At 38.3% G+C, this 27,339-nt stretch overlaps 1 protein-coding gene across 3 annotated transcripts in view; it reads right to left on the reverse strand.

Moving 5' to 3' along the window:
- The window catches only part of ADCY1 (adenylate cyclase 1), a 155,671-nt gene that overhangs the window by 33,556 nt on the left and 94,776 nt on the right, over positions 1 to 27,339 (reverse strand). For all 3 annotated transcript variants that reach the window (XR_011337652.1, XM_069859714.1, XM_069859712.1), the window contains exons 6-9: positions 19,607 to 19,765; positions 17,971 to 18,112; positions 4,091 to 4,246; positions 269 to 463 (exon numbers count right to left, since the gene is read on the reverse strand). Coding sequence is in view for 2 of the 3 variants with exons in the window: in XM_069859714.1 (XP_069715815.1) it covers positions 269 to 463; positions 4,091 to 4,246; positions 17,971 to 18,112; positions 19,607 to 19,765 (652 nt within the window). In the remaining variant the exon portion in view is untranslated. The remainder of the gene's footprint in view (positions 1 to 268; positions 464 to 4,090; positions 4,247 to 17,970; positions 18,113 to 19,606; positions 19,766 to 27,339) is intronic.

A 27,339-nucleotide genomic window follows, 5' to 3' on the forward strand; every position in this document is an offset into this window, starting at 1 on the left:
CAGCATCAGACAGGTGCTGGAGAAGCAAAAAGGCCAAAACATAGGATATGTAACTATATGCGGGAGGCAGCTGATTAGTAGAAAGATGTCGATCTTTTTTTTTTTATCCCCTCCAGTGCTTGGCAGAAGGTGGAGGTACCATCTCCTTAACTGAGTGACAGTCCAGATGATTATTAGAATTTAAATATTGTATAAAATCGAGTACAACCCCAAAGCTAGTTGGCTCATGGTCAGTGAAATCAGTGAAAATAATTTAAAAACCACTTACTTTATTTTCACGCTCAATTTGCTTATACTTCAGGGTAATGAAGTTCAAGTCAGCCATCTCAGACTCAGTTTGCCGGGCCTCTATCAAACGACTGATGTATCTGTTTACTCGAGTTCCTGGAGTGTTGTATACAACATTGGTAGAAAAAGAGGATCGATTCCTGAGTTTTTCAGACGCTGTCCTTAATGCTCTCCTCTGTAGCACAGATGAAGAAAGAAGCATAGATTTTATTAACACCGAATTTTTTCATTGCTATTCATATTTTCTCAAGCTCACAGCCAGGATGACTAATTCATTAAGCAGAGCAATGACAAAAGACAAAGATCTTATATTCATGTGATTGCCACCTTTTAAAAACTCCTTAGCCCAAATCCTGATCTCCTTAAAATCAAGAAGAAAACCCCCACTTCATTCCAGGATTTCAATCGTCATCCAGAGAACTTCTCTTCACATAATGTCCTGACACATCTCTGCCACTTAGGAAGTACTAATTTTAATCTCAATCAGTGTGAATTTACCTAGAAAAACAGTACTTCTTTCTTGGTGGAAGACACAGAGCTCTGGACACCTTGAAGACAAGATGACCAGGCTCTTAATGATATAAGGGAAGTCCTATTTTCCAAGACCGTCTAGGTAACAATACATATTTTGAAAAGATAATTTTCCTTAATCTCTTGCACAATGACCACATGTGACTTCAGGGGGTCAGAGGATCTGAAATCTCAAATTTTCCTATCTTTAAGTCACCCAAGTGGCTCTGTTGTTAAGACCTCTTGCTTATGCCTTAAGTGCAAATGTAGATCCAGATGGAGCAGTCTAATAAATTATCAGAGCTAACCTGTGCCTCATTGGGGTTAATTACTCCAGGGCTGAGAAAGCATAACTGGCAAGACGGTCACTCATAGTCCTTTTCAGTGCAAAATATTTATCACAGAGCATATCTGAAAGGGATTTTAGACAATCTGCCTCACTTTTCACAGAGAGCACTCAGAAGATAGTGAGCAGCATCTCAGCCACATTGGCAGTAACATTCAGTTGAGGGTATTGTAATCTAAACCAGTACAGCTCGATCGGCAACTAGCATGACTGCTCACGTCCCAGCACACTGAAAGGATCAGGGCTTTCACAAAATATTCTTGTAGATGCAGCATTTTCTTTGAACACAGAGTGAGGAAGATGTAAGCCAGTCTTGTAAAAGAAAAAATAGTCGCCTACTGGTTAAGCACATTGAGCAGGAAGAGACATCAATTGAAAATCCTTTTCACCTCACAAGGGGTCAAGACTTACTTCCCAGAAGAGGTCTGACAATCAAGCTCAGGTCAGTGATACTATCTTATCTAACGCCTGCAGAATTCAGGAAAACAATTCAAAACATTATGAAATGATAAACCCACTTAGGGATAATGATAATTTTGACTCAAGATAGAATCATAGAGTTGGTCAGCAAGCTGTTAGAAAAGCACAAAAAATTTCTCTCTTCAGAGCAGTCAGTACTTAATAACCCAGTGTTTAAAAGCTATTCTACAAAATACCCTTTTAAATCAGATGTTAAAAAGAAGTGGTGATCAGTATTTAGGTAGTTCTGCAGAAATGCCAGTTTCTTGTTTGTTCCGCAAGAAGCACGTCTCATGATATCCTCAATTAGTGAACAGTGCGCTACAGCAGTTCATTAGCCCTCCTAGCTTATGCCATATGTATATTACACCTGAATACTTATGAATAATGTGAAACTTTAACATCTGACTGATACCTTAGTTATCTGATTGTAAAGAAGAATGGATCTTAGCAAAGATACAACAACTTTCCAAGCCCTGTTTCACTGTCTTTATAGGTAAAAGGTAGGTTATGCCAGGATTAAACAATTATGGGACTATTTGAGACATTTTTCATCTATTAGATTCCATTACTACTTTTCTGTGGTGTAAAATTGATTCAACATGAAAAATAATCTTGTGGACATACAAGGATTAAAGCTTTCAAATCTGACCTTTTGTCTTCTGTTAGCCATAACAGGAATCTTAAATTGCCAGCCAAACAACTACTCTAAATGTTTCTAAACAGATATAAAGTTATTCTCTTGCAGAAGACATTTGTCCCACAAGATTGTAGGGAAACTGAGTGCTTTCATGAATATTGTTGGAAAGATACAATTTTGCTCTTTATAAAGACAATCAGTTAACAAATATACTGCTTAATGTGTACCAGAAAGTACATCTTCAGGCATTTTTTATGATGTAAATTTAAGTCCATATCATAATAATAAGGGTGAGTAAAACAGTACTTAAAAATATGCTTGTATGCTTTAGATTCTGGAATGACAGTAGATAATGGGAATTATTCTGATATATGGAATAAATTATATTATCTATTCTGCCATTCTGAAATAGAGTTAAAGTTACTTTGTTTAATCAAAACCATTGATGCTCACCTGTAATTATTTTCACTAGGTCTTTTATTTTTATCTCTATTATCATTTCACACAGTAGACTTACATTTGGGCAATCAAGATCCAGCTTTTTATATTTTCAGAAATTAAGTAAATAACTCCATGCTACAATAATGTGATGGCTTCAAAGCCTTTATAGCCACATCTTGTTTTACATGACTTGAGGACAGATATCTCTGGAGAAACAATATAGTGTGTTTATATTAAAATCATATCACGCTCCACAAAGTTTAGTATTACGTACAAAAGCTCTGAACAACTGTTTAAGTTAAAGGTAGCATTGTTAAACTTCACCGCAAATGTTCTGACATGAGAAAATTTTCAACAGATCCCTAGCAAGTCCATATCACATATGACCATATTTATACACGTATATACACAAGCCACTTCGTAAATTTGTGCATATACTTCAAAGCATGTGTGGATTATTTTTTTAAATACTCAAAGAACAGTACTAATTCACAATTGGAAAGTCTTCTAGATGGCCAATTTGAAAGTCAAATCTGGACTTTCTGAAAGTCTTCACTGAAACTGTGTTTTAAAGCAACTAATGGAGTTGTCTCTTTTTCTCCGTTTTTCTGCAGAAGCAGCACAAGCATATATAAAATACAAAATATAAAAGTTAGAATTCTTTCTGAAAGTTAGATTTAGATTGAATCTTTAATAAATGTACATTAATAAAAAAAAGTGGAGCAATCAGTCAAGATGAATCACTGCTTGCAATGCACACATGCCCTGCTTTAAAATCCTGGTGGGGTGACCTATGTAATATTGCCACCTGCTGGCAAAGAATATGCAACGAGCAACTCAAGTTTTTTCTCCATACACAGCACACAGAGAAGAAAGTCAACTAGGCTACTGGTATGTAAAGCAATTTTAAATTACAGCATGAGAAGCCATTCAAGGAAGCAATATTCACATTTTTATTAGGGACTTCTTAATTTAGAATTTGTATTAAGGACTAAGCTTTTTTGGCTAATCATATGCCTTTCACTTTCTAGAGAACCATCTAGGAATAAAAATTATTCTGTTAATTTGCATTTCCTGCCATCAGCTTCAGACTGTGATGGACTCATGATGCAAAAGAACAGCTCTTGCAGAAAAAGCCTCAGAAACTACAATTCTTGAGCAGGAAGCTCTTAATCAAAGCAACACAGGCAACCTGTAGTGGCTTGTTGAAGAGGAGCTCCAAACTTGTGGCTTGTTGTAATTAAGCGTTGTCTTTACTGGGAGAAGGATTTGGGCATTAGATAGCTCTAGCTCCAGCAAGAACCCAGAAACTACTCTGTCAGCTGGTCGGGTAGCATGTATGTTCTCAGAGCAGGTCTGCTTGATGTGACACTGGAATTGATGCCCAAAGAGCCCAGATAGATTACCTTATCATCATCCTCACATGTCATGACATTGGAGAAAGGTATCTCTGCTTTGAACATCTTACGACAGTGCATGAGCTGAACGAGCAGGTAGCAGACTGTCTTGAACTTCATTCGTTTGGCAGGCTTAATGTCTGAGAGAATTAGCCCAGGAAATATCTGTTGGTCAGAAAAATAATATTTTTAACCATGTTATTACATTCCCATGAAGACATACATATCTGCAGACATTTCCACCATCTAGTGGAATAGAGCAATATTCTCATCAAGAAGCAATGTATTTCGATCAACATTATCTATTTGAAGATAAAGATTACTTCATCTTTTTTTAACCTGAGATATAAAGAACAGACAGTATTTAAACATATACTTAACGTTTTGGGAACTGTTAGAAATGTAGACTACTAAAAAAGCATACTAATGACAAACTCATACAAGAGGCAATATTTGTATTTCTTTAATGTTGCAATAAACACAGGAAAAATAAGGAGGAAATTAGAATTTTTATTAATTGATAATTAAAAAAAATAGCTTCAGCCTTTCTTTTTTTTATTTCTTCATTTTGTTACTTGAGCTTTTGCTTTAAAGATACACTTATATACATGCCCAAAAAGGAGGCTGTGAGACATTGAGGTTATATCTTACATCTTATTTCTTCAAAGCAATAAGTACTATGGCAGAGAGAAATATTCTCAAAGGGTTGGATATAATTTATTCTTTTTACCACGAACTCCCAGTTCAGCAAGGACAAATATTTTCTTAGTCAGCTTTTAAGCATGTATTTAACTCTTGCTGACTTTAAGAAAACCTTAGCGCATGTTCAGATGCTTTCACAGATCAGAATAAGAGTGATCCTTTTTCTACCTTCAGTATTTATACAAATCTTATTTATGCTTCTGGCATCTGGAATGTGTAAAGCAGTGCTCATGGGACATGTGGAAGGACCTCATGCCACCGCAGCATGGGATTCAAGCTTGTAAAATTAATATTTTCTGGAATACCAAAATAAAGAAGCACAGAAGATTTGGTCTCTAGATTTCCTAGATACAAAAGACAGAGCAAATCACACTCCAAAAATTTTATTCAAATGCTCTAAAACCCATAAAGGTCACTGAGGATTTTCAGTCCAGTCTCCACAATGGTATGATTTACTAGAGCAGTTTACATCATTACTTCCACAGTAAAGAAATGAAGAAGGATGTAAACTGGAAGCATTTGTTTAATACATGTTTTTATGGGTACCTAAATTTAGAGAGTCAGGGCAAATGAAGCCGCTTATATTCTGAATGGCATCTCAGGTATTGGTTTGCTATCCTGTTTAATGCATACAGCTGTGCGTCTGCCTTTTCTGGAGGATCAAGGGGATACCTCATTGATCTACCAATACCCTTTTAATTAGTTACACTGTGGCTTTGAAACAGAAGAATGACTTTATAAATAATCGCACATTTTTTATCAGCAGATACTTAAGTTATAAACATGTGACAAGTTTGAAATGTGGAAAGATGCCTAGCTGTGCACGAGTGCCTTATTGTGCAATGAAAGGCTGACTGAAGACAGCTAGCATCACAAACATTGCCATCCACTGGAATTTAAATGGACACTAGTGCATGTAGTATGGAATCACTTGTGTAAGTGATAGTTTAACAGAAGTCTCCATGAAGAGATTCCCAATATAAACTCTTCCTTTTGAGGGCTTTCTGGCAGAAGACTTACTGCTGTATTGCAATAACTGCATGACAGATACACAAGATGTACAAGGATATTCACATAGATTATATATTCTTAAGTACACCAAGTAGACAATTGTGAGACTTGAGAATGGCAGATACAATCAGCTTTTGAGCTATCATTCACAACAATTACAATATACTTTTTGGACAAGTACTCCACTTAAAGATTTTCCTAATGTAGCCATAATTCCTCTAGGAAGTACTACATATTTCACTCCATATCCCTATTAACCTCTGCATGCAACAAAAATTAGCAACTTGGAACTGTCTCCAGTTGTGCATTTTGCTTCTTTTTTTTTTTTCAGACACAGATATAAAAATGAAATACACAGACATTTACAGACAGGTGGACCATATCTCAAGTGATCATTAGCTCCTTCTTTGTTCAATTCTTTCTCTGTAGACATTGCATTAACTAGGTTAACAACTTGCGGTTTAGATCTCCATTAGATTGGCTGGAAAAGATGGTCTTAAGTAAGTGCAGAGAACTACAGAAGCTGCCTGACAGACTTCATTGTGGAAATGCCACAGTAAATATGCAAGAGTGGCAAAGCATAGGTAGGATATCCTACTAGCAAAATTCTAGAAAGCATGACAGAGAAAGATGAGCACATTAGCTTGACTAGAGGCGGTTAGAGACTTGCTTGTGCAGCTAGACACCCATAAGCCGGATGGGATCCATCCAAGAGTATTGATGGACCTGGAGGATGTGCTTGCCAAATCCCTTTCCATCATCTTCTAGTAGTCCTGGAAGACTGGGAAGTTCCACTGGACTGGAGGCTGGTTGATGTTGTGCCCATCTACAAGAAGGGTTGCAGGGAGGATCCAGGAAACTACAGGCCTGTCAAGTCTGACCTCACTTCCAGGGAAAGTCATGAACAGGCGATCTTGAGTGCTATCATGAAGCACATGCAAGAGAACTGGGTGATCAGGCCCAGTCAACACAGGTTCACGAAAAGCAGGTCTTGCCAAACTAACTTGATTGCCTTCTATGACAAAGTGACCCACCTACTGGACAAGGGAAAGGCTGTGGATGTAGTCTTCTTGGACTTCATTAAAACCTTTGACAGAGTGCCTCATAGCATTCTGCTTCAGAAACTGTCAGGCTCTGGACTGTACAGGTGAAGACTCTCTTGAGTGGAAAACTGTTTGGATGGCCAGGCCCAGAGAGTGGTGGTAAATGGAGTTAACTCCAGCTGGAGGCCAGTCACAAGTGCTGTCCCACAGGGCTCAGGGCTGGGTCCAGCCCTTTTCAATGTCTTTATCAATGACCTGGATGAAGGCACTGAGTGTACCCTTAGCAAGTTTGCAGATGACACTAAGGTGGGTGGAAGCATAGATCTGCTGGAGCGTAGGGAGGCTCTGCAAAGGGATCTGAATAGGCTGGACCACATGGCTGAGACCAATGGCATGAGGTTTAACAAGGCCAAATGCTGGGTCCTGCACTTGGGGCAAAACAACCCTATGCAGTGCTACAGACTAGGAGAAGTCAGGCTATACAGCTGCCTGGAGGAGAAGGACCTGGGGGTGTTGGTTGAGAGCCGACTGAACATGAGCCAGCAGTGTGCCCAGGTTGCCAAGAAGTGGCATCTTGGTTTGGATGATCAGTAAGGATGATCACGTGCTGGAGCTGGCTGTCCAGAGAGGCTGTCAAATCCCCAAACAGGCAAACACTTAGCACTCATTCAGGCGGTTACCCTGACCAACCTACAATTTTAAAAGTGGATCTAACTGTGAAGCTGCCCTTGCTTTGAGGAGGGAGGTCAAATACATTATCTTCAAAGGCCCCTTCCAAATTCAGCTACTGCATGATTCTATGAAAACATATGGAACACATATAGATGCTTTTCTTCATGGCTGGTCAAGAACCTAACCACTCAAAGGACACTGTGGTACACACAAGTAGGGCACACTGGCCATTCTCAGATCAACTATAAATTCATATATAGCTTTTTCTTTTTATTTCAATCTAATATTTGCAGGATATATAGATTCTGCACTGGGACTGAGGATTTTCCATTCTGCTATTTTATATATAGTAACAAAAATGCAAATAAAGGAATTCTCTCCCACTTAAATCTCATGAATCGTGTCCCTTTTTATTATTATTGTTACAGCAGAACAACGCTTTTGGCACAGTGAACTTCTGAGTGGATTATTTAAGTCATCTCACCTTCTGCAGTACATCTCCGGTAAATGCAACAAAAGCATTAGTCTGTTAAAACACTCTTAAAAAACCTCAAAAACCCCAAAACCCCAATCTCAATGTCTTTCACACTGCCTTTTCTCTGAACTTGCTCCATGCCAGCATTATACGAAAGCTGGACTGCAGCACTCTCAGTCCAGCTCATTTTGTCAATGCATTTTACTTCCACACTTCTTTTTGACCCGCAGGAACATCTCCGATTCTGTACACTGTTCATTCGCTTCATATTTTTAGTGAAGGTTGGTTGTTTGCTGCAACACAGCTGGCAAATATGTTTAAGAGATGGGATTTTCTAACAGAGCACTCTGAAAGCAGCCAGACTATCTACAGCTTTGCGAGCATTTTAAGTACGCAGAAAACAAACAAGCACTGATTAAAATTCTGGGAAAATGCCCCAGTGTTTGAATCTCATATAATACTCTGCTAAGGGATTCACTGGTGCTTATCTGGCATTCTCAGAAACAGCAGCAGACTATTACTTTCCTGACTATATTCAATTGCAGTGCTTAAAACGGCATGGGAAAGAAGATTCTAATGACATTCAAATCACATTTACAGAAACCATAAATGCCGTAGAAATATGTCTGTTTGTGCAGACCAGCTTGCAAATATGTTCAGGCTGGCAAATACCTTCAGGCAGACCAGACCATGCCTCTTAGTAGTCGTGGTTGTTCCATTACTATCTGCAAGCCATTTTGTCCTGAGATAGGAAAGCAAATATTATTTTTTTCTCTTATTACTTACAGTTAAAATCATCAGACATTTACTTTTCTACTGCCCTTATGTTACATTTTGCTTATCACACCTCAGCTGTCTATCAGGAAAGTATACTAGTGATTTTTACCAGTAAATAATAACCCCTCTGTAAGACAAACTCTTAACATTCAGAATGGTGTGGTCACTTTTCTTGACACAGATGTGGAAAAGTTTGTAGCAGCTATGAAGAATAAAGCAATCTCAAGGAGATCAGTAGCAGATAAAATCTTATACCATTATCCTACATTTCTCTTTCGCAGATTCCACATTTCTGATGGAAGATAAAGAAGAGATAAGCACACCAAATTCCAAAATCACTGACAACTCAAGCTGTCACATTGATGATGATACACTAGCAGCCTCACAGCAACTGCAGAAACAATCCTGAAGACATAGAGCAATATAGGCTGCAACATAAGCATTGTTCTTTTGTCTGTGTTTGCCAGGTGGTAAAATAAGCAGTTTATTCCAGTGTGGGGGTGCATGTTTTACAACAACTTGTGCAACGCAAAGTTTCAGGCACAGATCAGCCTCTGTCCAGATACAAGCTAGAGCTACCATCAAAGGCTGTGTGTCTATGTGTTAAATAAGATCTGCTAAGGTACATCTTAGGTGTTAAAACCTGAAATGCCTGTTACGGATTCAGATCCCTAGTTAAGTCCCTTGCTAGGAGCTGTCAGTCATTGAGAGCACAGACCACCCTGGACTCTCCTAAGCATGGCATCAGTGGTAACTGCAGTTAGCCATCAATTTGAAAGCAGAAATCACCAGTTTGTGCCCAGCTATAAGCTCAGATGTCTAACTTGGGGTATGTCAAATTAGAAAAATTTTGTCAAACACATTCTTACTTGCTCTGGGTTAGCAGAGTTTGTCTGAATAGTTGGAAAAGTTTTCACATGCTCTCATTAACCATAAAGCTCTCCTCTTTTCTTAGTATTTCAGAGTTTAAGGAGTCAGAGCTCCAGCACTCCATGAGGGCTGGTATTGTAGAGTCACTTAAGTTAAAATATCCTCACTATCAATTACTCCAGAAAGCAGACAACTTATAATGAAGATAAAAATTCCTTGAGACAAAGTGGGCTGTATATTTTTAGAAAAGTTAGTTGCATAAATATTGTAGGGAGCTGCTATGCACATGGATAGATTTATTGGGCCATAAGTGCTCTGTGGAAAACAAAAATTTTACATGTTAGGAAAAAACCCTGAGAACCTGTGAGCAGTGTGGCATGTTTATGTAGACCTAATTGGAGTGATCAAATCAAATTAACTTTGCAGAGAAGAAAATTTCCTGTAAATACATCTGAAATTTCAGTTTGAATGGAAATAACTATAGGCCAGTCAGTCTCACCTCTGTAACAGGCAAGGTCATGGAGCAGATGCTCCTGGAAACTATGCTGAGGCACATGGAAAATAAGGTGATTGGTGACAACAAACATGACTCCAATAAGGGCAAATCATACCTGACAAATATGGTGGTGGCCTTCTACAACAGGGCTATGGCATAGGTGAATAAGGGAAGAGTAAATGACATGATCTACCTGGACTTGTGCAAAGCATTCAGCACTGTCCCATGCGATGTTTTTGACTCTAAACCGGAGAGACATGGATATGATGAAAAGACCAATCGGTGGATAAGGAATTGTCTGGATGGTTGCACTCAGTAAATTGTGGTCAACAGCTCAATGTCCAAATGGAGACAGATGTAAAGTGGCATTCCCCAGGGGTCAGTATTGGGACAGGTGTCGTTTAACATCTTTGTTGGCGACATGGACAGTGGAGTTGGGGGCACTCTCAGTAAGTTTGCTGATGACACCAAGCGCTGTGGCATGGTTGACACTCTGGAGGGAAGGGGTGCCATCCAGTGGGATCTTGAAAGGCTTAAGGGGTGGGCCTGTTCAAATCTCATAAAATTCAACCAGGCCAAGTGAAAGGTCCTGTACCTGGGCAATCTCAAGCACAACTAAAGGCTGGGCACAGAATGCATTAAGAGCAGCCCTGGAGAGAAGGACTTGGGGGTGCTGTGGTAGAAGAAGCTCAATATGAGCTAGCAACGTGCACTTGCAGCTAGAAAATCAACTGTATCCTGTGATGCATCAGAAAAAGTGCCACCAGCAGGTCAAGGGAGGTGATTCTCCCCCTCTTCTCTGCCCTCATAAGGCCTCACTCGAGGGGGAGGCTCTGGGAAGACGTCACAGCAGCCTTCCAGTACTTAAAGAGTGTCTGCAGGAAAGATGGAGAGGGGCTCTTTATCCAGAAGCACAGTGACAGGATGAGAGGTAAAGGTTTTAAGCTGCAAGAGGACAGATTTATATTAGATATTAGGAACAAATTGGTCACGATGAGGGTGGTGAGGCACTGTAACTGTTCTCCCAGAGGAAGTCATGGCTGCACATCCCTGGAAGTGCTCAGTCCCAGGCTGGATGAGGCTTTGAGCAACATGATCTAATAAAAAGTGTCCTTGCCCATGGTAGGGGGGTTGGTACTAAGATGACCTTCAAGTGCAGCAATTTAAGACTTATTTTTTCAGTCTGTTTACTTTTTCCCTTCTGTAGCCTTCTTTTTCTTTTGTTATTTTTCACACGATGATGCCATGATGATGTATTTTTATCAGGTTAGATCCAACAATCTGCCATTAAAATCCTAGTAATAAATGGACTATATATGTCAAACGGCTTCACTTTAAAATGTTATATGAAAGTATTATTGAGACATGATAGAAAGCATCTCAGGAGAGTATAAGAGCTTGTGAAAAATATACTTGTGAATACTTGTGAAACATGTTGGTTGCTAACAAAGATTTATATGTAAAAGTGATTCATCGATAAATTCAAAATGCAAGCATGTGTGGTTACTATGTATTCTATATATACAAAGCATAAAAGCCATCATGAACCTATGGTGTTTTCTCTGTGCCGTATTGCATAAAGTCCATTCCACACTGCGGGGGGGAATCATCCCCAGGGAAGACATAAGCAGAAAAAAATCTGTTGGTCGGTGGTGGGAAGATATGGAGCCTAGTAATTTATTTTAACATAGAAGCAGATCACCTGCTTCATGCAACAAAGCTATGCCGATTAACAGTAAAAGAGGATGGTGTATTCCAAGTCAAAAAATACTGCCTTTTCAAGACTCAAAGCGATAGAAAATTTATTTTCCTGTTATTCTTCGGTGACAGAACTGCAGTGTAGGAAGTTTAAAAACACAGCTGTTTACGCTACATGAAAAACCAACACACGCAAGTGATGTGACTGTCTTAGCTGCTTTTCTTGTAGCTATTGTCATATGAGCTAGAATGAAAGTAGGTTAATGAATTTCTGCCTATTCTATCATGAGTCAAAAAAATAAACTGATTAGCCTTCTGAGCCATTAAATACATCTGCAGTTCACAATAAATTATGCCACAGGTGTGTAGTGTAGATAATGGCATTAAATATTTCTGACATTTGCAAGAGTATTTACACTTTAAATAGTACTTTCCAAAGGGTGCTTCTGATCTGTGTTTGCTTATTGAGAGGATTCTTGAACCTTCAGGTTTCAATTGAATTTTCCTAAAATTGTAAGAGTGACAAAAGTGCTCTCCTCTCCCTCAAAGGAGTTAAGGTAGCATCAATTTCTAACTGCAGCTCAGTCTTGTCTAAGTAACTTCACTTTCTGAAAAGTAACTGCATGTTTTTCAGACAGTGTTCCTCTCTAGAAGTGATAAAAAGGGACATTGGTATGTAGAAAGGCCTTTGCTTGTATTTATTCCTATAGAAACCAAGGCCATCCTTGAGCTGGTGAAAAAAGGCCACACCTACAGGGAGGGGTGGACAGGACAGGTGACCCCAAACTGACCAATGGAGTATACCACCCCATATAGATCACACTTGGTATAAAATTGAGAGATCATGAGGGTCTTACTCTCTTCTGCAATGGCCAATGTCTAGTGGGGACTTTGTTTGCCCCTGATTCTGGATTCATGCATTCCTGAATCCAGTCACTGAGCTCAGCTCCCTCCTAGCCTTGGACACTTTTTCCCACATGTCTGCCCTACAGCATTTGTGGTGACATGTAGTCATCAAGGTGTGGGCTGGGGGTGCAATCTCATGTATTTGTATATATTTTACTATTTTCTTATTATTTTCATCATCATTATTATTATTTCATTAAAGCTGTAGTTTTAGTTTCCAACCCACAATGGTTTTTATTTTCCCTCTCAATTCCCTTTTCCCTTTCCCTAGGTGGGGGGAAGGAGGGAGGAAATTGTGAGCCAACTGCTTGGTTTTAGCTGCCAAAATTGGCCAGGCTGGGACTAAACTGTGACACAGAACAAGGATTCAGAAAAAAAGTTAGACCACTTCACCTGGATTTTCAGGATGATCATAGCACGACTCAGAGCCTTCAGACAATGGCAATGAGTAACAGTGATTGCAGGTCCAATTCTGGAAATGCAAAAACTAATACAGTCTGAGAAATCTTTCCCATCACAAAAACTTAATCGCTTCTGACCACTATTTGGCTATCTGTGAAAGTACCTTAGGAATTTCACTTAATTGTCTGTGCTGGGCTGTTTTTCACCTGGTGAAATTAATGTGCTTTTTCAAAACCAGGGAGGTGCCATCAGAGAGTAAATTGCTGCAGCAAAACAAAGAAGTCCAAGTACAAAAATCACTCAGTTATTCCCAAGGTTGTGGTCAAACCTCGGGAGGTGTTACACTGCAGGAGAATCATACCTTCTAGAGCAACCACAGAAGTGGATAGTCTAGCTAACCTCACCACCTCTGCTGTGCTTCAGGGAGCCAGCTATGTCAGCTGTAAAACTGAGGCAAAAATATTTTGACTAACATCAGTGCTGACAATGAAAAAACAAAGAATTCTGATGAAAGCTAGATCCACTGTGTTTAAAAAAAAAAGGTAAAAATTAAATTTTAAGCATCCAGTTTGAAAGTCAGAACAGGATTGGTGAGAACAGGTAGATCACCAAGGAATCATTAATAGAAGAAGTTATTTAGCTGGTTCTAAGTGGAGTCACAGTTCTTGTAAGGTGCTCTGATATTAACAGATCTGGCCTAGATTTACTTTTCTCCTGAAATAATATCCACATACAGCAATATTTTCAACACTTCAAAAGGCTAGGGTATTTTGAAACTAAGAGAATGTCCATGTATCTAAAGTGCAAAGCATGGATCTTCTGAATATTTAATATATTAGAAGGAAATCTGTTTCTCTGACTGGATCAGTCCTGTTTTAAAAGTCCATGATATTCATGTATGTGGTCTGACTTGTGGCAAGCTATGTTAAATGAACTTTTCAAATCTTATTTCAGTGCAATGTTTTCAGTGCAACGGTCACATCACTGTAAGGTATAGTATCAATATAAAATATCATGAAGACATAATTAAACTTTATGTAAAAGAATTTTCAGAGCTACAAACTTTATGAGGGCATTATAACATTTTATATTATACTTAAAAAACATAATTTGCATACATTTTTAACTATGATACCCAGTAAAAAATTTATTTTAATTAAAAAAAATCCTATATGCCTTTAGAAATTATTTAAGCCCATTCAGAAGCTGAATGTTATCTAGTCAAGCACACATAATTATTGCTTAGTAATAACAATAATTGACTAATATAATCTCTACCAAAATAAAAACTGTACCAAAACAAAAAGAAATGTATTCCCACAGTGGCCACTCAGAAGTGCTCTCACACATATTAGCTTATACACCAAGCTAGCAATCACATCAGATTCCAAAATTGTGGTTGTCAGCTGATTCAGTAAAGTAATTTAAAGAACTGGAATGTTTCATAATTTGTTCACACTTAAAATGTAACTGGTGCATGAATGAATCCCCTTATACTGTTATTCTCATTCTTGTTTTGAGTGATATTTGTGATGAAATGTCTTCCTGTCAAACCAAATATGGAAGAATGTGGGGTATATGTCTTCTAAATTAATAAATGAAAATTTTAAAAACCTCAGTGGGCCTATTTACCTTTCAAATTCAACAGATTATCAGCCATCTGTTGCTCATAACATTGATTTTCATTCCTCTTGGCATCATACCTGCTAAAGTCAATTCATATTAATGTCAGAGATAATGCATAAGAAAAGTGTCTGCATTTTAGCTAGTGAAGCTCCAGAGGAAGGAATACAATATTAAACCAATAGATACCTGATTTCACCTAAAGAAACTCCATCTTGTCTGCGCATCATAGTTTGCCTTCTGTTTCCATGTCTCTGAAGACTTAATAGCTGAATCAGGGTAGAAGGGGACAGCAGGTATTTATTTTGAAGGTAGATATATTATTATGTAGCTCATGGTCCAGTGATCAGTATGCAAGTCTAGAAAGTCTGTGAACAGATGTGATGTACTATGACAAAGAGCAAAGTGACATGCTGATTGATCTGCAAGCCCAGTGGAGAAGCCAGTCAGTACCAGTAAAATTCATGAAGTGTTTATTTCTGCTAGTTTGGCTGACATGCCATTGATGCACACTAGAGAGCTAATGTCTCCAGTTAAGCTGTACCACAGCATCTGCCACTTCCACAAACCCATCAGTGACACCCATGAGTGAGATGCCATTTGGTTTATATAGCTGATAAACTAGGAGTTTATGCAGCAGTCAACAGTTAAATCTCAGCAATCTTGCAAAGATGAGGATGTGTGCTCACACAGTAGTAGGTTCTCATCCTTGCACATTAAACATGCCTTGACCTGCTTTACTGCAATATGTGAATGGCAGTGTAATAGCCATATTTATCCCCTTTCCTCTTCACTTGTCTCTGTGCATCAACCTACCAACAATTTTCTGAAATTCAGCTATTTCTCTTCTCAATATGAAATGAAACCAAATACATAACAACATAGGAAATTAAATTATACATAATGCTGTAGTAATGGATACAGCTGAAAACCAAGACAAACAGATGTAGTAGCAATAAGCTGCCCTAATTAAACCCTCCCTTATGTTTTCTTTTTTATTGGGACTGATTAATTTAGAAACCATCTCTGGTTTCAAGAAAGTGATCAGAAAAATCTCACTGACTGCCTAAACAGAATCTAGCCCACTGGTTTTCCACCTTTTTTCTTTCATACTATCTAAACCCGAATCTAATCATACATGCCTGTAGAACAAAACATGGGAATGCAAGATTTTCACAGTAATGATAACAACACTCCATCTCTCTAATAACAAGATGCTTTAGAGGCGGTGCATAAAAAACAATCTTCCAGCGGCCTTTCTGGGATAAAACAAGAGCTTTCACTCCCAGAATCAAATTCCCCTGGTGGCTGGACTCCAAATATTTCCATAAAAACTCCCTGAGTCATAAAATTCAGACTGACTGTGGGCATGGAATTTCATATGTTATGTTATGGAATTTGATATGATAAGTTTTTCCCTGGTTACATTTTTGTCAAACGGGCATTGGCCAACACAGCCAAACATGGAGCTCTGACATCACTTTAAAGCCTCATTTGTCTTGTTTCCATACTTACTTTCAGAATTACATATTATTATTTTCCCTCTAAAGGTCAAAACCTTGAATGAAACTGGTCTGGGCAGAGTCTCAAGAGATAAGTCTGAATCCCAAGTTCTCTGGATGAGATAAAGAACAATAAATTTCATCTTGGCCTGTAAACATGGTATGACAAATAAATTCTAAGACAAGCCTCACATGATGTGGAAAAGGTTGGAACAAACTGAAAGTGTGTAAATGATGATTCTAGGTTTTCAAGACTCCTCCTAAAGTTTACAATACATTTAGTAGAACAAACAGCTGCCTTAAACTCAGTTTAAACTTAAGCTGCCTTAAAACCAGTTGAGGAAGAAAGTTGTGACTTTAAACTAACATGTTGGAAAATCACTGTCACAGTCTTCTGTGCATGCTGAAACTCAATATATTACCATTGCATTGCTAAGCTTCTATTCTCCTTATCCTGAGAATCTGATTAGAATGAGGAGCCCCATGGTGGCTAAATCCTGAGCAACATCTAAGAAATTAAGTTCCTGTTCAAGTGAGCTAAAATCTTCTCTTACCTTATTCTTTCCACACTTTCCATTTTCTGTTCTCCGCCAAAAAGAAGAAAATAGCAGAAAATGTTATTATCCCTCAACAGCACTGCTAGCTTACTCTTTCCCCAGTACATATCTTGGGGTCTGACAAAAGGAAGAAGCTGAAGGGAGAGGGGAGCTTAAGAAGATCTGGAGGGAAGGGCAGCTAAGAGAAGAAAGGGATGGACAAAATCATTGTAGGCCTCTGAGGTGGCAGAGGAAGCAAGCGAAACATTGAATTTGTCATGAGCAGGTGAAAAAAACATGCGTGGTTTGGACAGAGAATATATTATTAGTTGCAACAATCTTAGAAAATTTACTTAACTTCAGCATAAATACCTGATCTGTGGTACAGTGGTATATACATCCAAAAGCAGGATGGTTGACTGCAGTCTCTTCTTCTGACCTGGATAAAATGGCTTGTGTTGTACAGCTTGACAGCATGGCAGAATTTCCAGACTTCCAGGGGATATTAGTTAAACCACTGCTGAATTTATTTCACTAACTTTTCTGCTGTGGGCACGACATGTCTGTAAATATACCTTTTCTGTGTCTGTTCATTGGGGAATCCTCCAGACTCCACGAAGGAGCCATCAGTATCACATGTGGTTGTAGAAAGGGTTAGGAGGCTATGAGTGAAACAGCAGGGGAACATAAGAATGAAAGAGTGAAGAAAGCCAGAAGAAAAACAGCCAAGCTGTGAGCATTAATCTTCTGAAACACCTTTTTGAAGGAAGTGAAGAGTCAATTAAAATTTTGGAGTAATTTATAATTTCTGATAGAATTATTACATAATCTGAAAAAAACAACAGCTTTCTCTTTTGGAGGGTAAAGGGAAAAATGTTTTAATTTAAAACTTCAAAAGTAAATTTATCACCTTTTCTATGTGATGTCCATGGTTAGCTTTTTTAGCATTACACAGAATCACAGAAACACTAGGTTGGAAAAGACCGACAGGATCATCGAGTCCAACCATTCCTATCAATCACTAAACCATGCCCTTCAGCACCACAGTCAAAACCAAATCATTTAATTTCAAGAGAGTTTGAAGAGCTTTCAGAAATAAGAAATACCAGTATTGCCTCTGCTTTCAGAATATCACATAACAGTTGTTAAATTACAAAAGCATTTCACAGAGCTTACCTTCCTACGATGGGATGGCACAATAAAATATGTTTCGATATTGTGCTTCTTCAAGAAACTGTTCCTTTCATGACCATATCCAGGTTCTACCTCGTAGTCCCCATTTAGGCACTCTAAGGTGGTCTTTGTAATGTGAACTTTCCTGGAGAGAAAAATCAGGCATTGTTGTTTAAAGCAAAGACACATTATAAGCTAGTTGCTACTGAAATACACCCCTGAGCATAAGGCAATAAAGAGGCCAAATTGTGTGCAAACCTCCATTTCTGATGGAAAAAAAATACTTTGTCTTCTCAACCAAACAAAACAAAGAAACATTTCTATTCACAGAATCACTAGGTTGGAAAAGACCTCCAGGATCATCGAGTCAAATCATTCCATGCATTGTCTAAACTTGAACAGAGTGAACAGAAAGATAGCTGTTGATTGACCAAACACTTGCAGATTTGTTGATTTGTAGGAAGTGAAAGTCTGCACATCATCTTCCATATTGTGTGGCTTTCATAAGTGTTTACCTCGCTGCCTACTTGGAAAAATATCTTCCTGTTTGAAACTTGTGTCTTCACACTATGAGCCTTCCCTATGTGTAAAGGTGAAACTACGTCTTCTGTTCCCCTTCAAATGTCTGACTTGTTTAATTTATTCACTCTGTTTTGTAGGTAGCTTTCTAGCTCATTTTGTTTTGGCAGCACAGCCATCTCTAGTGCCATTTGTGAGTTTTCTCATCCTGAAAACTATCTTTACACTTTCTCCAAAAGACTCCTGATATTTGGAATATCTTCACAGAAAATATGTGAAAAGCTATTACTGCTTTTCTCTGTTAAACATATTTTCAGGGGTTTTTTTTGCTGTAAAGCCTAAAGGTAAGGAACATACAAAATATGCTGCCAAAATTGTCTCAGGCAGACATTGTGTAACAAAGAGAAATTCATCTTAACCACAAAAATTAAGAGGTTCCATTGTTCCCCTGTTCAGCAAATCATGGTCTTGTAAAAATCCAACAGAAGATGGTAGGTCCCAGTCGAAATGTGAGCTGCACACAGGAGTGCACTCATGCACCTCTGTGTAAGTGCACTGTGTGCACTAAAATTTGGTCCCAGGTTGTGCAAGGAGTACTTAAAATTCCGGGATATTTCCGATGTATTGGCTCCAGATTTATGTGCTACTGTATCATTTGCACACACACCATCAACATTTGAGTGCATAAAAAGTTGTTTCTTTCTATAGCACACTACTAGTGTTGGAAATCTTGTCATTTAAGGTACATACCCTTCACATGTGTAGAGGTGCAAGAGTAAAAATTTCCTGGGATAACTAGACGGTTTTACTTTTATAACATGAAATGATGAAAGTCTAGCACTCCTATATTCTTAGCATTGCTTCATTTCTAGTCTTTATATTTGCAGCTTCCAATAAGGATTTCATTTGGAAATGTTTTACTTCTAATCTAACCTATTACTAATGTAGACATCAAGATAATTTGGAGAATTCCACAGGATAAATCACATAATACATAGATTGCTCTTACTGAACGCAGCCCTTTTTATTGATAGCATTTTCATTTGCAAAAGCCTCAAAGAAGGCAATACATTTTTCACTCCTACAGATTTCTTTTTCTTTGGTTCTTTCTCAGACTTACCCAGGCAGTCCTCCAGCTTCCATTACATTAGCTAAAGTCACATCATTTGACCAGACATCATATTGCCACTTTCGGAGACCCAGAACCCCACAAAGCACTCTGCCTGTATGCAATCCAACTCTCATGTTGAGATCAACCTCTGTGGCTTCTGCGACAGATCTGGAATAGACAGCATCAGAATATTAGTCTTTAGTCAATGACATTGCTCTTGATTTTCTTTTTCTCTCCTTCCCTCAAAGTTATATATATACACACACATAACTGAGCAGACAGGATCTTTTAAAACTCTCAAATGACAGATACTGTTATGTTCCTTCACTAGTTTCAAAGCTCCAGTTAGAACTCCAAAGAAATAATTTTCGTGGCCATGTTTTAATTACTGTTGAACCAAAATTTCACTATTTCTAAACTTCTTGACCTAGTACATTGAAATTTAATTTTCCATGTTTCAAGGAAACCTAGAAAAGGTTATGTTTCATTATATTTAATAAAAGAAAAAAAAAGGAGAATAAAGCAATTGTAGTAAATGGGTTTGTCATGAAACTCCCCAAAAATATAAATTCCAGGTTATATTTGCCAGTTATGTAGTATTTGCTATCATGAACCTAGAGAAACGTAGATACTTACTGGGAGATAAACAGAAAACTTCCTGGCTGTAACTTAAATAGCTCAGAGACAGGCAACTTAACTCCTGTACTCTCCTGTTTATCTTGCATCTCAGATGTATTTACTTTTTTTGTTATAAACATTCCTTTTTCCCTATATATATTTATTTCAGCAGGATGACAAGTGATCACAACATGATTGTTTGAATCAAAAGGAGATTCTGAAACTATCTTATTAAGGTTAATTTTAACCTGAAATGTAAGTAAGCAAACATGTTCCAATTCCACCATTACTCTATGAGCTTTCAGCTCACTATTAAAACAGGCTACCAGACGACTTCTTACCAAAAAATCTCCTTTAAGGCTTCTCTTTATCCTAATCTTGGGTTTACTGGTTTCTTGATTTTTCCCCTCTAATTCTTTTTTGCACCCCCGCCCCCCACTTCACTTATATAAAGATCATGCTTGATCCTATACAGAACCACAGAATCACTAGGTTGGAAAAGGCGTCTGGGATCATGAAGTCCAACCATTCCTATCAGCCATTAAACCACATCTCTGAGCTCCTCATCCACCCATTTTTTAAATACCTCCAGGAATGGTGATTCAATCACCTCCCTGGGCAGCCTGCTCCAGTGCCCAATGACCCTTTCTGTGATTTTTTTTTTTTTTTTTTATGTCCAGGCTGAACCTCCCCTGGTGCAGCTGAAGGCCATTGCCCCTTGTCCTGTCCCCTGTCACTTGAGAGAAGAGGCCAGCACCCTCCTCTCCGCAACCTACTTTCAGGTAGTTGTAGTGAGCAGTAAGGTCTCCCCTCAGCCTCCTCTTCTCAAGGCTAAACAACACCAGTCCCCTCAGCTGCTCCTCATAAGACTTGTTCTGCTCCTCATAAGACTTGTTCTCCAGCCCCTTCACACAATCAAAAGCCTTATCATCCTTCTTGTAGTGAGATGCCCAGAACTGAACACAGTATTTGAGGTGCAGCCTCACCAGTGTCAAGTACAGGGGGAGAATAACCTCTCAGGACCTCCTGGCCACACTGTTTCTCATACAAGCCAAGATGCCATTGGCCTTCTTGGCCACCTGGGCACACTGCTGGCTCATGTTCAGTCGGCTCTCAACCAACACCCCCAGGTCCTTCTCCTCCGGGCAGCTTTCTAGACACTCTTCCCCTAGTCTGTAGCACTGCAATTAATATTAACCATTAAGGAAAACATTGGTCTTGTAAGTAAAATATAAACTTGAGTCACTCAGGACTTTTATTTAATATCTCTGCTCTTTTACCACCATTCACTGTGACTCAAAGCAATTTTATCTTCTTTCAGTTCTCCATTTGTAATATCAAAATAATATTTTCTTTTCCTTACTCCTTTTGTTTGTAGTTGCTTGACTTCAAGGAAATAGTGTAAAAGATTTAATTTTAAAATATTTAATCGGGAAAAAAGAGGTTAAAACCAGACAGTTAAAAATAATTTTAAAAAAGTTATTGTCTCATATATGAAGTCACAGTTTAGATTCACCATATAACTAAAATTCCATTTGAAGGAAAACCTCCTCAGTTAAAAAAAAGCACTTTTTTCCAAAGTGTTTTAGACTTTCAGTCATCTTAGATGATATTTATTGAACATTTCATGATATATTTTCATCTGACCTTTTCACCCTATGCTACTGTAAGGAAAGTGTTGCAACTAACAATCACACAGTTATGCTGCACCTTAACTTTTACAGCATTCTCAACTAAGCATCATTTCCTATGGTGAGGCTGAAGGTGTACAGACATATTTAAATGTTCTTACAGTTTCTGCAAGGAAAGAAGTACGAAGAGGTACTATTTGAGAAAGTAAATAATAGAATCATAGATGATGGATAAGCAACAACTCAGCTCTATGTTCTAACTGGTTCTATTATCAGTTATAGGAGTATAGGAGACAGAAAAATATGAAATGAATAAAACAATGCAAGAACAGTAGCTGAGAAGTGACTATAACTAGTATTTTTTCAAAGTTCCTGCAAGAGTGGCACAGAAAACACCTATAGGTATGAAGTTGCACCTGTAAATTAAATCTACTCTTCAGGAATTTTCATTTCATACCAAAGTCATTACTAAAAGCATTTTTTATTTTGGTGCCACAGTAAGGAAGGTTTCTTCATGTTGTGGATGCAGGACATGCTATAGCTTGAATCCTGCACTGAACAGGAGGTTTGAAGCTAATTGTCTTATGCATTAGATGCAGGGATAATACTGTTCACAAATCTTTACAGGTTTTTCTGATACAGAGAAACCTACCATTCCATAGATAAGTTGCAGTCCAAAAAGAGATAATATTGGTGAATAAATGAAACTGACTAACCAGTGTATGACTTAATTAGGCATTAGGCTTTTAAATTTAAATTTTCCAATGTGTTTAATCAGAGAAGACCTTAAACTGAGGCTCTGGCTATAATTTTCCCTTGATCTTCATTTACCATCATGTTTTTCGAAGTATTATCTAGCTACACCAGTTTTGGTAGAAAGGTCTTTAGGAGGACTTTTCAGCTATTTTAGGAGTGTTCACTACATTTGCCTCTTGCATAGCTGAACTTGCTTAAATAAAACAGAATTGGCAGCATAGGTCAAGATGTGATGAGTAGCACAAGGTACCTGGACTTGATTTAGGTAAGGAACTCTGCAGCCATGAAGTACTGAAGTATATACAGTGTCAACCATCACTAAAGTGAGTAATGTGGATACCACATCTTTCAGTCATATTTTATGCAACAACAGAGAAAGGCTTATGCACAGCTTTCTGAAAGATTAAATATTTCCTTGTCCTATTTCTCCTCACTGTGAATCAGCTTTCCTTTATTTGGTATCTGTTTCCAGTCAAGCCTCAAGGAGCCCTAAAATGACTCAAGTGTTGCAGCTAATGATAACCTTTATATCTTCACTTGTGCGTGTATATTGGGCCAATAACAGACTGACCTTACACCAAGACCATACCCTGCAAATCAAAGCCCTTCAGGATTACACCTTGATTTTTTGCCTGTGTTATTCTGCATAACTAAGTACCTATGTAATTACCTTCACTGACAGACCTGCAAGTGCGTGAGTTTCTCAGTTTGCAAATGAATGTTTGGGTTTTTGTTTTTTTTTTTCCTGTTTAAAAGAGTGTATAAAACCTAAATGTAAGTGGAAAGACAGTGAAATTCAGACATTGATAAAGACCACAACAGGCCTTTGACCTTGTTTTGTCCCAGATGGCTTGAGAGAGGGAGGAAAATCTAATCTGCTTTGGAAATGTGAATAGCATAACAAAAAATAAATGAAAACAAATGAGGAGAGAAATACCATGTGACTGATTATACTCCTTGTCAAATAAGCTTAACAGTAAAATGTACCAATGAACCACAAAGCAGAATCTGAAAACGCTCTACTTTGAAAAAAAGATTTCCAGTCACATTTTCCCCAGAAACTAAAGAGTGTTTCAGGGGTGCTTTCTGCATTATTAAATTTGAGTAGAGAAAAGAAAAAAAGCTCATAAACAGTTCATTAAACTTTTGAATATACCCTGAAGACCTGTGTGCCCTTCATGCAGTTAATGTCCATGAATATACCCCACTGAACTATCAAAAATGAGGAAAGTTAAGTACTATATAAGAAGTAGGCTTCAAATACAAAATCAGAGCAGTACCAAAACCATATTCCCCCAAACCATCAACATCTCTGCACTAAAATATCCCAAGTTTACAATTATGAATTTTTAATTATAAATACACATCTGAAAAAAATATCAGCACGTCACAAACAAGCCTTTAATAGGAAAAAGAAGTTTCTCAAATAAATTATTCACTGTAAGTTATTCTCTCTTAGGTTCAGATATGATATACTCAAAAGTTTTCAAAAGTGTTAAAATAAAACAGGCCCAGAAACAAATGGAAATCGAAAAACATTTCCTTTCTAAACTAAAAGCATGCAGAGTCTATGTAACTGCCTCATAAGGCAAGCATCTCTGCTGCCAGCTCCAGTATCCTCCCAAGACTTTATATTTTAGTTCTCTCCTTAGCTCCAAAGATTTCATGTACTACTGCAAACCAAAACCATTAACGTCATTTAGATCACCTCTATAAAATTCAGACCTGTGCCTGCTGAAAGAAAAAGAAAGCAAAAAAAAAAAGCTCTGTATCCCATATTATAAACTATTTTGGGCTTTTCTTTAGGCCCAAAAATATCTGCATGGAGATAGTAATTTCCTGGTTAAAGGCATAGAAAAGATTTTTGGTTCAGTTACATCCGCCTGCTCTTTAGACCATGGCCTTGAGTGACATCCATATGTTAGGGCCTGCTGCACTCCATGTTAGTCCTCTCAAGCAATTAAGTTTTGTTGTTTGCAAACCTTTGCTGTCCCATTTTGGTAGCTCTTCCTCTAGGTCAGATTTGGGGTATTTTTTGGTTTATTTTGTTCTTTGTGGTGTTTTTGCTTTTTAAATATTGATCAGGGCTACATGCTTTCCCAGTACCTTGCTCACATAGAGCACAACATCACAGAGCTAGGGCAAAGAGCCTGAGACATGGAGGTCTGATAGCTTCAGCAGTCAAGAGGCTCACTTTGACAGAGGTTTAAGCTGACTCAGCTTTCACCAGGAATGGCAAAATCAGCTCATGGTAGATAGCCTTCTCCACTGCTGAAAATGCAGTTGCTCAGTTGCTGCTTCTCCCAGAATTCAAGGTCAGCTCACTCCTGCCAGTCTAAACTTTCCCAGAGCCTGGACCTCTGGAGGACCAGGGGAAAAGTATCAACAGTGTTGACATCAGGGAAATTAGTGCTTTTGTCTTCTTTGTCAGGCAAAAGATCACACAGGAAAAATGTGGCACTTCAGCTGTGCTTCCTCAGGCTTGTTGCTGTAGTTCCTCTACCTTCTCTGGACCCTTTGATCAGCCAATGACCAAATCCATGGGAAGAAGAAAGTTCAAGCATTATCCACATGCCCATGCATCCAAGCAGCAACACAATGTACAGGTGAAAAATAAGCCAAACTTCCTTTGGTGACGTCTTACATGGATGACTGGTGGAGTTATCCATATTGGGTGGAGTCATTCGTATGGGATAAACTCACCTATGTGACACAGACGAAAGCTGATCTATCTCCTCATAGACCCCACTTGGGTGCCCAGATTTCAAGAAGCAAAGATTTCTGGGCACTTTCCTTCAGACCTCTTCAAATTTCTCATGCAGCAGGAACATTCAATACAGGGAGTCAGATGAGACTTACTTTAAAGTAACCCTTCTCCTTCTCCCCCTGTAATATGTATAGGTTAAACTGAAGTGGTCAGCATCAGCTGCTGTGATCTACAGATGTGCTTCTACTGCGCCATGCTACCTGCGAATGTAGACGCACCCAGTAATGCCTCTAGTTGTGCAATTCCCTCTGAGTGAGTACTAAAATGACATCCTAGTAAGATGTCAATGGAAAGACTATCGTGAAAATGTATTGTTTATGTGATGACATGAATGACTATAAGATCCTATTACACTTCTGAAAAGTGTATGAATGTTAACCCCAGTACTCTGGCCCAGTCCCAAATCTAGCATTTATATCCTGCTCACCCAGACACTGTCTTTATTTGCAATTGGAAACATTACAGTTCAATTCTTATCCTGTGGCATTATCTAGTGCATTTAAATTAACTCACTCATTTCGTTACTTTTCATCTCCTGCAAGGTTACACTTCTGGACTGAACCAAATAATTTTTTAATGTCATTTATATCAGTTATGAGTTGCTCTGTAAGGAAAGACAAACTACAATTAATAATGTATAAAACTGCCCCCCCTAACACTAGCTTAAACCACAACTCCAGCCAGTCTATGTGGGAGAGAGGGAACAGCTTGAGAAGACAGGCAAAACTTTTCTATGTGGCAATAAATATATCAATTTAGAAAGTAAAATATTGTAGGAAATATAATGTAGTGAATGTAGTAGTAAGCAATTAAAGTGAGGTGAAGAATGCACTTGGCCTAATGTGCTGTTCGAAACAAGGTAAGGACCATCAACTGTCACATCAGAGCAACATCTGCCACGTGAGAGGTGCTAATGAACACGGCCATTTTAATTATACTACTAATGAAAATCTAGGAGTTAAAAAACACCTGATGAAAGCAACATTGCTGGTATCCAACTTTCAATTCCCACTTAAATACTGCCGTGATGGTTTAAGTGACTCTGAAGTAGAACAAACACCCGGCCTGTACTTAGACACTGACACAAAACACATTGACATGAGAATTTCTTTTCAAATAGAATATAACATGAGAGTTTTGTTGGATTTTCTCAGAGGGGAAAAAATAAAAAAAAAAAAGATCCCCCCCATAATGATTCTGGTCTGACTTTAACTGTGCTATTTTATTGATTTATTTATTCCAGGTAACATGACAAATCTGTCACTAGGGATGACAACTTTCAAATATAAATTCACAATGCCAAGACCTCATTTTTGCAGTAAAGCGAATAGACTTTTAGAAGGCTACCAGCTGGCATCCAACTCTATCATAATAAGACCTTTACTTCTGCCTTTCATTTGCTCAGTGTATTTTCAAACAAACTCATCTGGGGAATCTATCTTCTAACTTTGGTCTCTGTGAAGGAGTGAATAGTTTTTTCCTAATTTCAGCAGAACCTATCTTCACATTCAGGAACATACTAAGAGACGAAATATGTAATGAGCCTGGACCTTATAATCCTTACTCACATTCCTAGTTCCCTTTTGAAAAAAAGAAATGGTATTTATAATTTGTGCTTCTATATAAAGGATGAAGAATTGGTCTCTAGCCACTCAACAACCCTAAATAAAACTGGCACTCTCTTATAACCTTGATTCTTCTCCATTTTGCCTTCTCGCTGTGCTCTGAGTGCTAACTACACACTCTAAAAACTTGCAAATTATGACTTTTTTTTTGCAAAACAAAATGCTTAAACTGCCAGCTAGTTAACTAATACCACAGCCTCTGACTAAACACATCTAGAGAACACACCACAGCCCATCCATTTAGAGTCACAGAGTTGCTGATGCTGGAAGGGACTTCTGGAAATCATCTAGACCAACCCCACTCCTCAGACCAGGGTCAGCTACAGAAGGCTGCCCAGGACTGTG

This window comes from Phaenicophaeus curvirostris, chromosome 6 (genome assembly GCF_032191515.1).
Source record: "Phaenicophaeus curvirostris isolate KB17595 chromosome 6, BPBGC_Pcur_1.0, whole genome shotgun sequence".
Taxonomy (NCBI): Eukaryota; Metazoa; Chordata; class Aves; order Cuculiformes; family Cuculidae; genus Phaenicophaeus; species Phaenicophaeus curvirostris.